At 26.3% G+C, this 17,126-nt stretch overlaps 1 protein-coding gene across 3 annotated transcripts; it reads right to left on the bottom strand.

Annotated features, from left to right (window-relative positions):
* Window positions 1–238: 238 nt before the first annotated feature.
* LOC106323229 (cyclin-dependent kinase A-1) lies at window positions 239–2,983 on the bottom strand. Of its 3 annotated transcripts, none has more exons than XM_013761379.1 (9): window positions 2,761–2,983; window positions 2,536–2,590; window positions 2,275–2,459; window positions 2,088–2,208; window positions 1,838–2,011; window positions 1,399–1,562; window positions 1,118–1,205; window positions 960–1,013; window positions 239–654 (listed from the first exon to the last, which is right to left on the bottom strand). In XM_013761379.1, the coding sequence occupies exons 2-9, from the start codon at window positions 2,542–2,544 to the stop codon at window positions 565–567; spliced, it is 885 nt and encodes a 294-aa protein (XP_013616833.1). In that variant the 5' UTR covers window positions 2,545–2,590; window positions 2,761–2,983; the 3' UTR covers window positions 239–564. The 3 variants fall into 3 exon arrangements, with proteins under 3 accessions (XP_013616833.1, XP_013616841.1, XP_013616848.1); XM_013761387.1 differs by having other exon boundaries at window positions 2,702–2,965; XM_013761394.1 differs by lacking the exons at window positions 2,536–2,590; window positions 2,761–2,983 and having other exon boundaries at window positions 2,275–2,468.
* Between the last annotated feature and the right edge of the window lie 14,143 nt (window positions 2,984–17,126).

Below are 17,126 nucleotides of genomic sequence, written 5' to 3'. Positions count from 1 at the left end.
TTCGGATTATATGATTTTAATTCAATTTTTTTTGCGTTTGAACCAGTCAAGACCTATGTTGTCAAGCTGGTGAGGTCTCAACCTTCTCAGCTTTGCCTCAGCATTTTGGATTTTAAGCATTGTAAATGGAAACAACCTCGTATCTACTATCTAGCATCCGCGTTGGTCACAATTTGGGTTCCCGTTTATCGTCGTATCTACAGACCATCCGCGTTTCACAATAGGGCAATTTTCAAACTAAGATAAACCTACAAGCGATCCATACTCAAATTGATGAAAACATACAATCAGATACATTACATAATGATCATCAGATGACAATCACTACGATAGTATGAGATTTTACAAAATAAAAACATATATAAGGCATACTGAACTTGGGTAAAAAAATATAACACAAAAAATGATCTCAAACGCTTAGAAGAAGAAAAAACTACTCCCAAAAAATGATTGCACAAAACAAAAGCCACCTGATGTATTTTGATTCATTTTCTTCGGATTAACAAGGATTGAAAGATTTATATATATAGTGAATGAAGGAGATTCCTTGTTCTGAAGCATTTTCTAAGGCATGACGCCAAGATCCTTGAAGTAATCATGCTCCAGGGCAGCTCTTGCGTTGATTCTTTTCGTGGGATCCATTAACAGCATTTTCTGTTACACAGACATAATATCATCCATAAACACATTATATCTTAGTGATAAATATCCAAAAGTTTGGTTTTGCTCTTTTCCCGTTTTGGGTTTAGGATTTTAACCAATCCCGGTTATTAAAGTTTGTTCATGTTTCAGACTTGGTTTTGGACTTCTTCTTTTGCGGCACATACAAGAAGCCAGAACCAATTTATTTGGTTTTGGTTTAGTCAAACAGCTCACGAGTTTAACTGTACAAGCGGTTTCTAGTCCTAAAGACAGTATGTGTGTGTAAATATATATATGCATATGGTCAGTGAACTTACAGATAGGAGATCTATTCCCTCGGGATCCAGATTCGGGACAAAAGATTTTAAGTCCTGTTGTATAAGAAGAAAAAAGGCATGGGCATGGATCACAATCTGTTGTTACATTTTGTCTACTGAAAACGAGATGTATAAGGGAATGAAGAAAATTGAAGTACCGTTGGTTTCCATTTAGGCAAAGCAGATTTGTAATCCGGCAGCGAAGTTACACCGGGCCATGTATCTTCGTTTGGAGTTCCCATGATTCTGGAAAAGAGATACAGAAAAGCATGGTAGCAATAGGTTTATATAATCAGTTAACACTTCAATACTACGACGCTCTGAAAATTAGATTTCAAGTTGAAAATGAGTTCAGATTCCTTTGTGATATCATTGCAGCCAAGGAAGTTATTTAAAATATAGAAGTAGAAAAATGGATCAAAGAAGATAGTTACGAAACCTGAAAATCTTGAAGAGTTGATCAATCTCGGAGTCTCCAGGAAACAGGGGCTTTTGGGTGATCATCTCGGCGAAAATGCATCCCACAGACCAAATATCAACGGGTGTAGAGTAATGATGAGAACCTAGGAGTATCTCAGGTGCTCGGTACCAGAGAGTAACCACCTACAAGGAACAATACTGTGTGAAAGACCAAGAAGAGATGTGAAACATAAATCTAGCACTGAGAATTTTTGTGTGGTATTTTTGAATCACAAGGAAAATGTCCTTTTAAGTAAAGACTGAGAAATTTAGTCACATTTATCAGTTGCAGAAGTGGGATAATACTTAATGTAGTGCTTTACTCTCTTTTTCTCTAGTAAAAATAAGGAAAGAAGCGAAATGCCAAAGGATTTAATAACGAAACGTATAAACAAGAATTAAGCTCTTTTTTTTGGCACCTCATGAGTAAATGTCCTGACGGGGATACCGAAAGCTCTGGCCAGTCCAAAATCTGCAAGCTTTAGTGAATTTGTGCCGCGATCAATCAACAAATTCTGCGGCTTCAGATCACGGTGGAGAACCCTGTGAGAGTGGCAATACGCGATTCCACGGAGAATCTGGTAAAGATACGTCTGCAAAGACAAGGTGGAACAGCCAGTAATGAATACTAAAAATACAACGACGCCTTAAAAGTTTCCAAGGATTCACTTTGATCATATGCAGATCCTTGGAGAAATCAGGAGAGGAGTCCATGTGCTTCTTGAGATCCAAGTCAAGATACTCAAAAACAAGATACAAACGCTTCTCGCTGTGCACTACATCCTGCAACCTACCATCAAAAACATTGGTCACCAGATTCAATGATGGTATTTATTATTATTAAACTTGATTCTACTTGACAATGTTGCTGTGCTGCATTTCTTTCAAGAGGGAGATCTCTCTAATGGCTGTGCTAGGTACACCTTCATCCTCCTGCTCGAGCCGGATCTTCTTCAAAGCAATAGTCTCATTAGTCACTTTGTCTCGAGCCTTATAAACCACACCGTAGGTTCCTTCACCGATCTTCTCAACTTTCTCGTACTGCAACATTATCAGCACGATCAATCAACCGAGAGATTCGTCAAAGATTAACCAATGACTATCAACTTCCACCAACCTGATCCATAACGCCCAAAACAAACAAGCTGAAAGCAACTCCGCACTTTGTATATCTGCAGATTGATAATGAGGCACCACAGTACTAAATCTAGTGAAACACTAAGAAATAGAGATTAACATCGAAGGGATTGGGATTGTAAACAGGTTCAAGTTAGAATTCGAACGGAGTAGAAAGAAGCTCCTTCGCTAAGAAATTGATCGGAGGATAACCATATCATCTTACCGGCGACGATCCGATGTAGTGTCAGTGGCTGGCACACCGACGGATCTCTCCCTCTCTCTCTCTCTCTCTCTCTGGAAAAGGCAGTGTGGTGAGAGAGAGACGGTGGTTTCTGTGCAGTTTCAAGAGAGTGGACTAGAAAAGAAGGCGATTGACTCAGGGTTTTCTTTTTCTTTTTCCTTTTTTTTTTCGTCTGCATCGAAAATTATGTTCGTTGTTTTTCTTAACAAATATTCTACCGGACTGAATTTACCTAACCACATTAAATCGGTTCTTTATAGCATCAATTCGATATTTTATGCCGCATTAAATCGGTTCCTTTGTCTACCGCATTAACTTGGTTCTGAGATGAGAAATTTGATGCTGACGTCACCATTATTCATTTTTACCACTACTAAAAATATATTTTCAAAAAGTATAATTCGAAAACATATATTTTTCATTAAATGGCATAAAACTCTTCTATTTTTGTTCTCTATATATATAAAATAAATAATTATTTCAATAAATAAAAATATATGTTTTCGAATTATACTTTTTCAAATTCGAACTTTTTTTTTTGAATTTTCTTTTCAAAATTTCCTTTTGAAAATCGAAAATTATGTTTGAAACTGTTTATAATTTTTTTTAAACAGGACAATTATCTCAAATAGCCTTTCTTAAATTTTGTCACAAAAATAGTATCCAAAAAAAAAAAATGACTAAAATAGCCTTTTTTATGTTGAAATTTTTAATATTTATTTCTTATTATTTTTTAATTTGAAATCTTATCCTCAAAACTCCACCCCTTAACTTTAAACCCTAAATCTAGATTAGTTAACCCTAAGGTAAAAATACATTTTACTCTTTAATAAAAATTATTTTGGTCATTTTCTTCCCTGAGGGTTATCTTGTGACAAAAACTTAAAAAAGCTATCCTATGGAATTTCTCTTTTATAAGTATTTATTTATATATTTATTAAAATCCTAAATTTCACATTCAAAAAATCCTACCACATCTTTCAACTCTAAACCTTAAATCTAAATTAGTTAACCTTACGGTTATAAATGTCTTTTACCCTTCCCTAAAAGTGATCACTAAAAGTGAGGATAAAAATAGTTAGTGTAAACATCAAAAGTGGTACTATGAATATAAGCCCAAAAGATTGTATGATCACACAATAAAGAATAACTCTCTTTATTAACTTGAGAAAATAACTCAAAACTCAAACACTCACAATATATTATCTAAAAATGATTATATACAAAATATAATAGAATATAACTAACATTTACTTTAAGTGCTATTTACAAAATATGCTATTCGAAAACTTTAAATTTTCTACTTCATATAAGATACTAAAATGAAATCAATTTTAATTATATATTTAATGGTTATTTTTAATTATGACAAAATATGCTGAAAGAGTTATAAAGAATCTCATCAAAATTTTCTGCTTCTTATATAAAATAATACATTAGTTTAGTAACAAAAAAGTCAAAAATTCATATAACTTTTCAAGATCAAAAGTTATAAAATGAAAAATTATCCACACAAATGTGCTGGTCAAAGTCTAGTCTAAACTATTAAAACGAGAATACAAATAAGATTTGACCCTGACTTTTCATAAAAAATTATCATCCTATGCCGCTGAAAAAAAACTGTAGTTTTATAATATTCCTAAAATTTACATTACCGTTAACCATCATTTCAAATTCCTTTTTTGTTAAACTTTTCTATAGATACGGATTATCTTCTATATTAAAAGAGAAGTACAATTTTTATCTACCAGTAAAAGTCATAACAGGGCCATTTTATTCATTACATCTATTTGGTTATTATGTACATTAATCTATTGAATAAATAACATTTCTATTTTTTTAATAATTATAAAGATATTAAATTATAAATATGTTGAGAAAATTCTAACAAGTCTTACTAAATATTTTTAAATTATAAATTGAATAATTTCGTAATTAGTTCTATAGTATTATTATAAATCAATTTTAAATAAAAAATAATTATAAAACAAAAGAAACTAAACTTAGATGCTACTTTTATAAATTTTATAATTATTATCTATTTTATATTAAATAGAAGTAATATATGAATTGAATATGAAATTATATTAAATTGGTAAATTAACATATTTTGCAAAAACATACTTTCACTTAAATAAATAAAAAATAATCTTCACCATTTAAAAAGATTAAAATATCATTGACCGTTTAAAATGATTAAAATTTGTAAATTATGTAATATTTTTATAAATGTTTTTAATATATGTTAAATTTTTATATCTATATATTATCTATTTATTACAAAATACATCATCTAAAAATGATATATACAAAATTTAATAGAATATAACTAACATTTACTTTAAGTGCTATTTACAAAATATGCTATTTTAAAATTTTAAAATTTTAAATTTTCCACTTCATATAAGATACTAAAATGAAATAAATTTAATTATAAATTTAATGTTTATTTTTAATTATGAAAAATTTTGTTGAAAATTTATAAAGAATCTCATCAAAATTTTCAGTTTTTTATATAAAATAATGCATTAATTTAGTTTAGTTACAAAAAGTCAAAAAAATCATATATTTTTTGAAGATCAAATGTTATAAAATGAAAAATTACCCACACGGATGTGCGGATCAAAATCTAGTCTAAACCGTCTTCTCTATTAAAAGAGCAGTACAACTTTTATCTACCATTAAATGTCATATTAGGTCCAATATATTCATTACATCTATTTGATTATGTACATAAATCTATTGAATAAATAATATTTCTAATTTTTTTAAATCTTTTGAGAAAAATCTAACAAATTCATACTAAATATTTATTTAAATTAATAAATTGAATAATTTCGTAATTAGTAATATAGTATTATTATAAATCAAATTTTAAATAAACAATTATTATAAAAAAAAGAAACTTAAATTATATGCTACTGTACTTTTATATATTTTATAATTATTATCTATAATATTTGAAAATAGAATTAATATATGAATTAAATATGAAATTATATTAAATTGGTAAATTAACATATTTTAAAAAATACTTTCATTTAAATAAATAAATAAAATACTATTCACCATTTAAAAAGATTAAAATATCATTGACCATTTATAAGGATTAAAATTTGTAAATTATGTAATATTTTTATACAAAAAATAAAATTGTTAATATATATTAAACGTGTATATATACAAATATATATTATCTATTTATTTATTTTAAAATTACAACAATATATTATCTAAATATGATTATATAGAAAATATAATAGAATATAGCCAACATTTACTTTAAGTTCTATATACAAAATATGCTATTTGAAAACTTTAAATTTTCTACTTCATATAAGATACTAAAATGAAAGCAATTTTAATTACAAATTTAATGGTTATTTTTAATTATGACAAAATATGCTGAAAGAGTTATAAATAATCTCATCAAAATTTTCTGCTATTTATATAAAATAATGCATTAGTTTAGTAACAAAAAGTCAAAAATTTATATAATTTTTCAGGATCAAAAGTAAAAAAATGAAAAATTACCCGCACAGACGTGTTGATCAAAGTCTAGTCTAAACTATTAAAACAAGAATACAAATAAGATTTGAACCTGACTTTTCATAAAAAATTACCATCCTATGCCACTGAAAAAAAAAACTGTCATTTTATAATTTTCCTAAAATTTACATTACTATTAATTTCTGTGTGATTCACCATCATATCAAATTCCTTTTTTGTTAAACTATTCTATAGATACGGATTAATAGTTTAGATACTAGAATTATTCCAATCTTATGTGTGTGATTAAGGGCCTTGATAATAGGCCATAAAATCCCTAAATATCTAATTATTATATACGTAAAATATTATATTGCATCAATAAAATCATTGTATTATAGTTTAAAAAGGAATATTCCATTTTGAAGGCTATAATCTCGCAATATCTAGAGTAAGGGTAACCCATATTACTGTGTCATCTAATATATACTATATACAAGTTGAGGTTATAAGCCATTGAGGGCGTTCACGTAAGATTTAAAACCACCAATCGTAGTATGACAAATCATTATTTAAGTTTACCATTTTTAAAAATGTCAATATTACCAAAAAAAAATGTTTATTTCAAACTAAAATATAAATAAATATCAAATAAGGTAAATTTACAAAAATATAAATACTATATTAAGTTAACATAATGTTTAATATTTTTCAAAAATTAAAAAATAAATAACGAAAAGAATAATTAATTTAAAAATACAAGACTTTCAAACAAGTATAACTATATAAATCTAAATTTAAATTGATGATTTTCAAATTTTAGGTTATATACTATTGAAAATATTCAAAATAACATTTACTATATATAACTTGATATTATAAATCATTGAGAATGTTCACATATTATTTTAAAGCACCAAAAATATACGAAATCGTTTTTAATTGGGTATTTCTAAAAATTTTAATATTACGAAAATTTATTTCAAAATAAAAATTAAATAATTATCAAATAAGTTAAACCTACAAAATTAAAAACATCATGTACAAATCTATACTATATAAAATAAAGTTTCGAAAATTAACATAAAAATAACAAAAAAATATAAGAGTTAATTTAAAAATGCAATACTTTCAAACAATTATAACTATATAAATCTAAAACAAATGATTTACAAAATTTAGGTTATATACTGCTGAAAATATTAAACAAATATAAATACTATATGTAATTTGATGCAATAAATCATTGAGAATATCCACATATTATTTTAAAGCACCAAAATATGTAAAATTACCATTTTAATTGTTATTTTAAAAATTTCAAGATTTTTCAAAAAAAGTTTATTTCAAAATAAAAAGGAAACTACTATTAATTTTAGTGAAAATGAAAAATTATTAAAGGAATCAATTTGATATATAAAGTAAACTTTTGAAAGACCAACATAAAATTAACTAACAAAAACAAATCTTAAAAAATACAAGAATTTCAAATAATAAAAACAATATGAATATAAAGCACTTTTCATTACATATGAATCTAACAAAATATGATTTCAAAATGGAAGCTATTTCATTCAAAAAAATATCAATAATAAATTTATTAAACAAAATTGTCAAATAAACTTAAAGAATCAGTTTATTATAAATAATAAATGTTTGGAAGATCAACATAAACTTAAATAACAAAAATAATCTTAAAAATATAAGGATTTCAAATCTATACTATATAAAAGTTGAGGCTATAAGCCATTGAGAACGTCCACGTAGTATTTAAAACCACCAATCGCAGTATGACAAATCATTATTTAAGTTTACTATTTTTTAAAATGTTAACATTACCAAAAAATGTTTATGTCAAACTAAAATATAAATCAATATCAAATAAGATAAATTTACAAAAATATAAATACTATATTAAGTTAACGTAATGTTTAATATTTTTTTTGAAAATTAAAAAATAAATAACGAAAAGAATAATAATTTAAAAATACAAGACTTTCAAAAATTATAATTATATAAATCTAAATTTAAGCTCATGATTTTCAAAGTTTAGGTTACATACTATTGAAAATATTCAGAAATACATATAGTATATATATATATATATATATATATGTTGATATTATAAATCATTGAGAATATTCACATATTATTTTAAAGCACTAAAAACTATGAATTGTTTTTTTTTGTTAATTTTCTATTTCTAAAAATGTCAATATTACAAAAACAAATATTTCAAAAATAAAATCTATATTTATACTATATAAAAGTTGAGGCTATAAGCCATTGAGGGCGTCCATGTATGATTTAAAAACCCCAATCGTATTATGACAAATAAATATTTTAATTTGTTATTTTTAAATATGTCAATGTTTCCAAAAAAAATTTATTTCATAATAAAAAAGAAATCAATATCGAATAAGGCAAACTAACAAAAGTAAAATAATTATACATATATTAACTTAATAGATATATAATAATAATTTCGAAATTTAACATAAATTAAATAAAAATAATAATTAATTTTAAAATGCAATAATTCAAACAATTATAACTATAAATTTAACTCATGATTTTAAAAATTTAGGCTATATGCTATTGAAAATATTCATAAATAACATACATTATATAGAAGCTAAGACTATAAATCAGTGAGAAACAATTCATTATATTTTTAGTAGGATTTAAAAAAATTCATAAAATCATTTAAATAAAATAGAAACCAATATCTAACAAGGTAAGTTAACAAAAGTAAAAGATTATAAATAAATTTACTTAATAGATAATATTTCTCGAAATGTAACATTAAAATAAAATACAAAATAAGAATTAATATTAAGAATACAAGACTTTCAAACAATTATAAGTAAATTAATTTAACTCATTGTTTTCAAAGTTTAGGCTATATACTATTGAAAATATTCAAAAATAACACATACTATATATGAGGCTATAAGTCATTGAGAGCATACACATAGGATTAAAAAAAAAACAATCAAAATATAAAAAAATATAATTAGAGTTTACTATTTTTAAAATGTTAAAATTTCCAAAATTGATAATACAAAATGGAATTCTACATCAAATAAGGTAAACTAATAAATAAATCATTAAAATTCAATTGATTCACATATATATATATATATATATATATATATATTAAATATTTGGAAATTTAACAAACAAATTAACCAAAATAATATAAAATATAAAGATACAATATTTTTCCTTCCAAGAACACAATATAGAAATATACTCTTCAAAATAAAATTTCAAAAAGTGTATTTTCAAAATAAATTATAAATCAATATCAAATGTGCTTTCTTAAATGATATCCAAATCGAAAAACCAAACATAATCTTCATGAACAAGGAAAGCGTCAAGAATATAAGATTTGAAGTGAATGAACAATAATGGTGAACTAGAAATAGTACAAAGAAAAATGTAAAACATCCGCGATGAAATGTAGACATACAAAGCCGAAGACAAAATCTAATAGACGAAAAATGTATCACACCAAAAAATCGGATAGAGTAGAGAATAATTCCAATATAAGAAAAAAATTTGAAATTTACATTCGCTCTATATGAAAGACGTTAAGTAAGAGAACAGAGAGAGGGTCGTAAGCCAGAATTTATTTATGAGTTTCAAATTATTTTACTCAATCTAAAAACTTACGAATTTATTTATCCATTAAAATTTTAAATATTAATCAACACTATTATTTTATGTTTGTACAAATATTCTTTAAGTCAGTTACAGTCAAAATCTTCATAGAAACTAAACAAATAAGCTATATTGAAATAAATCTAACATGATGTGATTCACAAGATTTTTAAAAATTATTGTTATTAAAGCAAACTAAATGATGAATTCTTATAATCATTAGTCTGATTCATCTCATATAACATATAAAGTTTAAGATGCTCTCTGTTGTGTTATGTTGAAGAAAATATTTAGAGAACAATGTTTACAAGTTAGAAAAAAATAAAGAATCTAAGAAAACATGTCAAATAAGTTAGTTAAGATTTTTTATAAAATTATAAGGACGACCAACAATAAATTAGCGTGAAAGATAATATAAAAGAATGGTAGAAAAAGTAATAAATAAGAATTTATCATCAACAAACTAAAAACATACAAATTTACAAACTTATAACATTTAAAAAAATCTCAAGATTACAATGAGTACGCTATCTAAGACGTTCGTTATCTAATTGCCAACATTTAGCAACTAGAAATATTTTTTTTAATCAAATTATATAATAGTTTTTAAAAGATCTTTAAAATATTCATGGAAATTCCGAAACAAACATATATTATCTATCATACGAAAAAAATACTTTTCATATAAAAAAAGTAAATTATGATATATTGTAATGCATTATACAATCATACAAACTTCACTACTATACAACTAAATCATTAGATCAAGTAATAGATAAATATTATACTTTAGGTTCTCTATATTATTAATTCAAAAAATAAAATGTTGCTTACCATTTGTTTAATTCATTATATTTACTTTAAATTTATATTATCTTACAAAGATTATTTAATATTAATTACAGTTCATCAAAATATTTGTTGCGATTAAATTTTAAATCTAAATCTTATACTATTACACACATATATATATATATATATATATATGTATAAAAATCACACATTAATTATAAAAAAATTCTGAATATAAAGCAAAATTAGATATTATGCAGATAGTTTAATCGCTTATGCTATTCAAATAAAATATATATATAACTTTTGATAAAATATTATAATGTCTTAACAGCTTACATGCATTGAGTAATCTAAATAATATTTTAATATAAAATTTAATATTTTCAAAAACTATGAATATGTTTATAAACATGATTATTGCATCTATAAATACAAGTAACTTAATAGCTAATAATATGGTATAATTTTAAATAAAATAAATATTAAAATCAACAAATCATATTTTAAATAAAAAAAATTATATAAATCAATTAGAGTGTCAGTTTAAAATTTATTATAAAACTAAATTAAATTATTAATACAGACTCGCGTGTAGCACGAATATAAAATCTAGTCTATACTATATAAAAGTTGAAGATATAAGCCATTGAGGACGTCCACGTAGGATTTAAAACAATCAATCGTACTTTGACACATCATGATATTAGTTTATTATTTATAGAAATATTAATATTTTCAAAATTATATCAAAAACGAAATTAAACGACCAATAGGAATATGACAAATTAGCATTTTAGTTTGCTATTTCTAAAAATGTAAATATTACCTAAAATCGTTTATTTCAAAATGAAATATAAATCAATTTAAATATGGTAAACTTACAAAAGGTAAAGAATCATATATGATTCAACTTAATACATAATATGTTTTCGAAAATTAAAATAAAATATCTTACAAAAATAATAATTAACTTCAAATGCAAGATATTTAAACAATTAGAACCATATAAATTAAAAACACGTGATTTTTTAAAGTTTAGGTTCTATGTTATTGAAAATATTCAATAATATAACTTAAAACAAATATGATTTAAAACAACTAATTATAAAATGACAATATAATTATTTTAGTTCAATATTTTCAAAAATGTCAATATTTCCAAAAATTGTTTATTTCAAAATAAAATAGAAATCAATATCAAATAAAAAAAGCTAACAAAAGTAAAAAAATTATAAATATAAGTCAACTGAATATATATAAATTTTCAAAAATTTAAAATAAAAATAAAAAATGCAAGAATTTCAAACAGTTATATCTATAAAAAAAATTAAAGCGAGTAATATTAACTGTTATTAATAAATTAACAAAAAATATAACCAATATCAAACAAGGTAAGTTAATTTTGAAAATGTAAGACTTTCAAAACATTATAAGTAAATAAATTTTACTCATGATTTTCATATTTTATGCTATATGCTAATGAAAATATTCACAAATAACATATACTATGTATAACTTGAAGGTATAGATAATTAAAAATGTTCACATAATATTTTTAAAAAACCAAAAATATGCTAAACCTCATTTTATTTACTATATAAAATTGAGGTTATAAGTCATTAAGAGTATACACATAGGATTATAAACAGCCAATCAAAATATTAAGAATCATAATTACAGATTTACTATTTTTAAAATGTTAAAATTACCCAAACTGATTATTTCAATACACAATAGAATTCAACATCAAATAAAGAAAAATAATAAATAAATCATTAAAATGGAAATGACTCATATATATACTAAATATTTGGAAATTTTGACAAAACAAATTAACTAAAATAAAATAAAATATAAAGAATATACGATTTTTAACTTGCATGAACACAAAATAAAATATACTATTCAAAATAAAATTTCAAAAAGTGTATTTTCAAAATAAATTAAAAACCAATATCGAATGTATTTTCTTTAATAATATCCAAATCAAAGAATCGCATAATCCCAATGAACAAGGAACACATAAAAATAAAGGGTTTGAAGTGAATGAAGAATAATAGTGAATGAAAACAAAAAAAAACATTTGGGATAGAAAGTAAATCTTACAAGTCGAAGACAAAATCCGATAGACAAAAAGTGTATCACACCGGAAAATACCGGATATACTAGAGGATAATTCCAAACTACATGATGAATTCTTATAATCATTAGTTTGGTTCACTTCATATACATATAAAATTTAGGAAGCTCTATGTTGAGTTATGTCGAAGAAAATATTTTGATAATAATATTATAAGATAGATGAAAAATAAAGATACTAATAAAGCATGTCAAATAAGTTAGTTAAGATTTTTAAGAAAACTTATAACGAAGATCAACAATAAATTAGCATGAAAAATAACATAAGAGAATAATAGAAGGAACAATCAATATGAATTTATCAATATAAATATACTATCTAAGTATTATAATCAACCAACTAAAAACATACAAATTTAAAAATTTTGAACATTTAGAAAAAAAAAATATCTCAAGATTACAATGAATACGTTATCTAAGACTTTTGCTACCTTATTGTTAGCATTTAGAAACTAGAATTTTTTTATCAAGATTATGTAATTGTTTTTAGAGGATCTAAAATCTTCACGTAAACTCAAAAAAAAAAAAAATATTAACTATTATCAAAAAATAAATTATAATATATTGTAATACATTGTAAAATCATACAAGCTTAACTACAATACAAATAATTAATTGAATAAAGTAGAAGGTAAATCTAATACTTTAGATTTTCAATATTGTTAATTAAATAAATAAAAATATTATATAACATTAGTTAAATTTATTATATTTACTTTACTTTTTATATTATCTATTTCATATTAACTAGAGTTCATCAAAACACACACACACACACACACACTCTCACGTAAATATTATAATGTATTAAAAATTTAAATTCATCAAGTAATTTATATAATATTTCAAAATACAAATTAATATTTTTTAAAAATTATGAATATGTTTATAAACATAAGTATTATATTTGTAAATACAAATAACTAAATAGAGGATATAGTTATAAATAAAAATATATAATAAAATCAACAAACATATTTCAAATAAAAAATTACATAAATGAATTAAATAATTAGTTTAAAATTATTATAAAATTAAACTAAATTATTAATACAGATTCATGCGTAGCGCGAGTATAAAATCTATAAAATCTAGTCTTTATATATAAAGAAGAGCTTGAATCCCTTCCAGGAGGTCCAGCTCGGATGTCACGTCATCAATTAGTACTCGGCTGATGCCACACATGTCCTCATTTAACAAAACGCTCTAACCCTAATTTTGATCGATCGAGAATTTGGAGATCGTCTCTCCCTTCCACGCCTGACTTCTGAGCTTCCTTATTCTGGTTGAAACCGTTGGAGTTGTAACTTCGTCATTATTCCAATTAATTCTGTCGCCCACTATGAGATCTTGAATGCGTTGTTCGTATCTTCGAGGCGGTGTCTGATCTGTATAAATATGTGAGTACTTTTCATCTCAAACTCATCCTCTCTTTCTAACTGTTGCGATATACTGATTCGTGTTGTTATGGCTATATCTTGGAATAAGTAGGCAAAGTTCTGTTTCATCGTTTGGATGAAGCGCAGTCCCCCTCCCCAATCTGACTTCACTACACATACGTTTCGACACAAGGGACTATGAAACCTACTTATTACCCATCTATGTATGTCTTTCGAGCCTCTCCGGTATCTCTTTTATTTTCACATTTTCTATCTCTGTATGTTTTACTAAATTATCTTGGTTGCTTATTTACTAGGTTTACATTAACTAAGATACATGAATCTATACAGAACATCTAATATTGCAGGATTGCTTTGATCTAGACAGGGTAAAGGCACATGATTTAATAAAGTTTAAATCTCATATTATTGACCCATTGAAAACTGAGTATTTAGAACGAGATTTTCTGTTGTTTGGAATAAATACGAAGAGGGAACTTCAAATTCCCTATGCATATTTAAAGGCTTTAGAAAGTATAGATATGTATAGCTTTGCGAGGATGGACCCGCAACAAACTGGTTCTTTGTTGAATTAATTCTCATTAAACTAATTTGTTTTGATTGTTAAAATAGGCATTTGGAGAAGCATGATGACTTACTCAAAGAAGCTCATCATACCTTATCACAAGAACTCCAGAAACTCAGGGTATTATGATCAAACAAACTCTTTTGACGAGCTTGTGATGTCATTACCAATTGGAGATCGTTTAACAGATGATTTTTGTAGGTGGAGGAACAGATGCTGATGCATAAACTATATGAGCAAAGGTTTACTCTTCGTAAAAAAAAAGAAGGTATGCTCTGTTAATAGTATATCTCTTGGTGTGGTCACTTTTAATATGCCTCAACGGGTCAGTACTGATGCTTCTTTTATGCCTTCCAGGGCTCGAAAGGTAAAAAAGAAGCAAGAAATCACAGGAGTGAGATCCCACAGCAGCAGACTAATGTCACCAAAAGACACAAGGAGAAGGAGGATGCTTCATCTGGTGATGAGCTACAAGATTCAAAGAGAGGACGTACGAAATTGGAGCGTTGGGCATGCCACAAAGAGAGAGATGATTCTGTCACTGTCAAGGCATCGTCCACTTCTTCAAAATTTCAAGAGAAGGAAAAAGGCACTAATGGCCGAGTTCTCAAACGTGTCCATGACAAGAATCGGGATGTAACTGAAAAGAAAAGTAGCCATGACCCTGCAGAGACCAAAGATATAAGTGAGAAGGGACCTCCAGGAGATCGGCACTTGGACACGGTTGAGAAACTCAAAAAACATAGTGAACGGTTCAAACTTCCAATGCCCACAGAGAAAGATACCACAGGAGGTGTAAAGAAAATGGAGTCTGAGACGCTGCCCTCTGCAAAAATTCAAGGCCATGTAGGTGAAAGTAGAGCAGCCAGCAAGGAAAAGACGGTGGACAAGTAGCTGAGAGCCTGGCGCTCTTTTGGCTGGATCGACAGGTAGCTTCTTATACTTAAACGGATGGCATGAGATTCTCGCATCCAACGGAGCAGTTGTTGCCGTGGAGGATCAAGTTCCATGAAGATTAATTATAAACATGGAATTTAGAGAACTTGAAAGATATGTTGCACACTAATCAAATTTGGTTTTGCAGGAAATGTAGAATACTCGGAAACAGTTAAAGCTTCTTCTCTAGCAATTGTTTCTAATGGTGATCAAGAACATTGAACAACTCACTTTCTATAAACCAGGATTGACCGGTCCGGTTGGTGTTGGGCCTGCATAGATGGGTCTAAGATTGAATTTTAGTTTAGAAGTGAAGTCGTGTCTTAGGACACTGTTTTTATACCTATGTGTGAACATCCAGAACAACTGGTTTTTGGACTCAATACGAAGAGGAAACTTCAGATTTCATGGGCATATTGTAAAATTACATGTATTAAAACGACTGTGATACAAAATTCCAGTCAATAAAAACTGAATTAATAAATATAACAGGTTATGTTTCTACACAGTTATGCAATTTCATATAACATTTATTTTAATCTTTATTAAAATATTAACATTTTCATTGTGTTTTTCTCCTCACAACAAAACAGTTAAAAATAATAATACAAGCTATACTAAAACAAAATATCATCCAAACTAAAACCTTTTGTTTACATGAAAATGGTATCCAAACCATAAAGCAATAATGCAGTAGACATTACAAACTTAATCAAATAAATATACATTGAAAGGGAAACTAAGTAAAAGATAGTAGACCATTATTTCACATTACATTATTACTCTTAAAATATAAATCAACAATATAAACAACCGTGAAAATACCTACAGTGACGATATCTAACAATACTAAAAGGGGAATATGAAGCCCTCTCAGCCTATCCACCTCAGCAAATTAAATCAACCAATTAGAAGACTCCAATATGCCACGTCTCTCAATCCAACCATAGATCGTTCAACGACGCCTCTTGCACTCCCATCGGAAAATTCATTTCTCTGTGATTTGCTGTTAAGGTTTATTAATGTCGACCCCCACTTTTTATTTAATTATGTTTTTACTCCTCTGTTCACGAGAGATCATTCCAATTCCCTTTGTTTCTCCTCCGATATAAACTCATTCGAGTCTGTAGATCTTTCCAGCTTCTACCACTGGACAAAATACTTGCCTCCGGTTCTCCATCGTTACACTGACGTGACGGAGAAGCTCACACGATTGGATCCGGTGACGTCGTCTGCCACCAAGGGTACATATCCTTAATCAGAGAGACTTCTGTGTGCTTGCATGTTTGATCCAAGATACTTCGTCAGAGACACGACTCCCTCCGTCGTATCCACCGCTATAGTTTTCTTCGTTTAAT

This window comes from Brassica oleracea, chromosome C1, assembly GCF_000695525.1.
Source record: "Brassica oleracea var. oleracea cultivar TO1000 chromosome C1, BOL, whole genome shotgun sequence".
Taxonomy (NCBI): domain Eukaryota; kingdom Viridiplantae; phylum Streptophyta; class Magnoliopsida; order Brassicales; family Brassicaceae; genus Brassica; species Brassica oleracea.
This window is presented reverse-complemented; position numbering and strand designations above follow the sequence as displayed.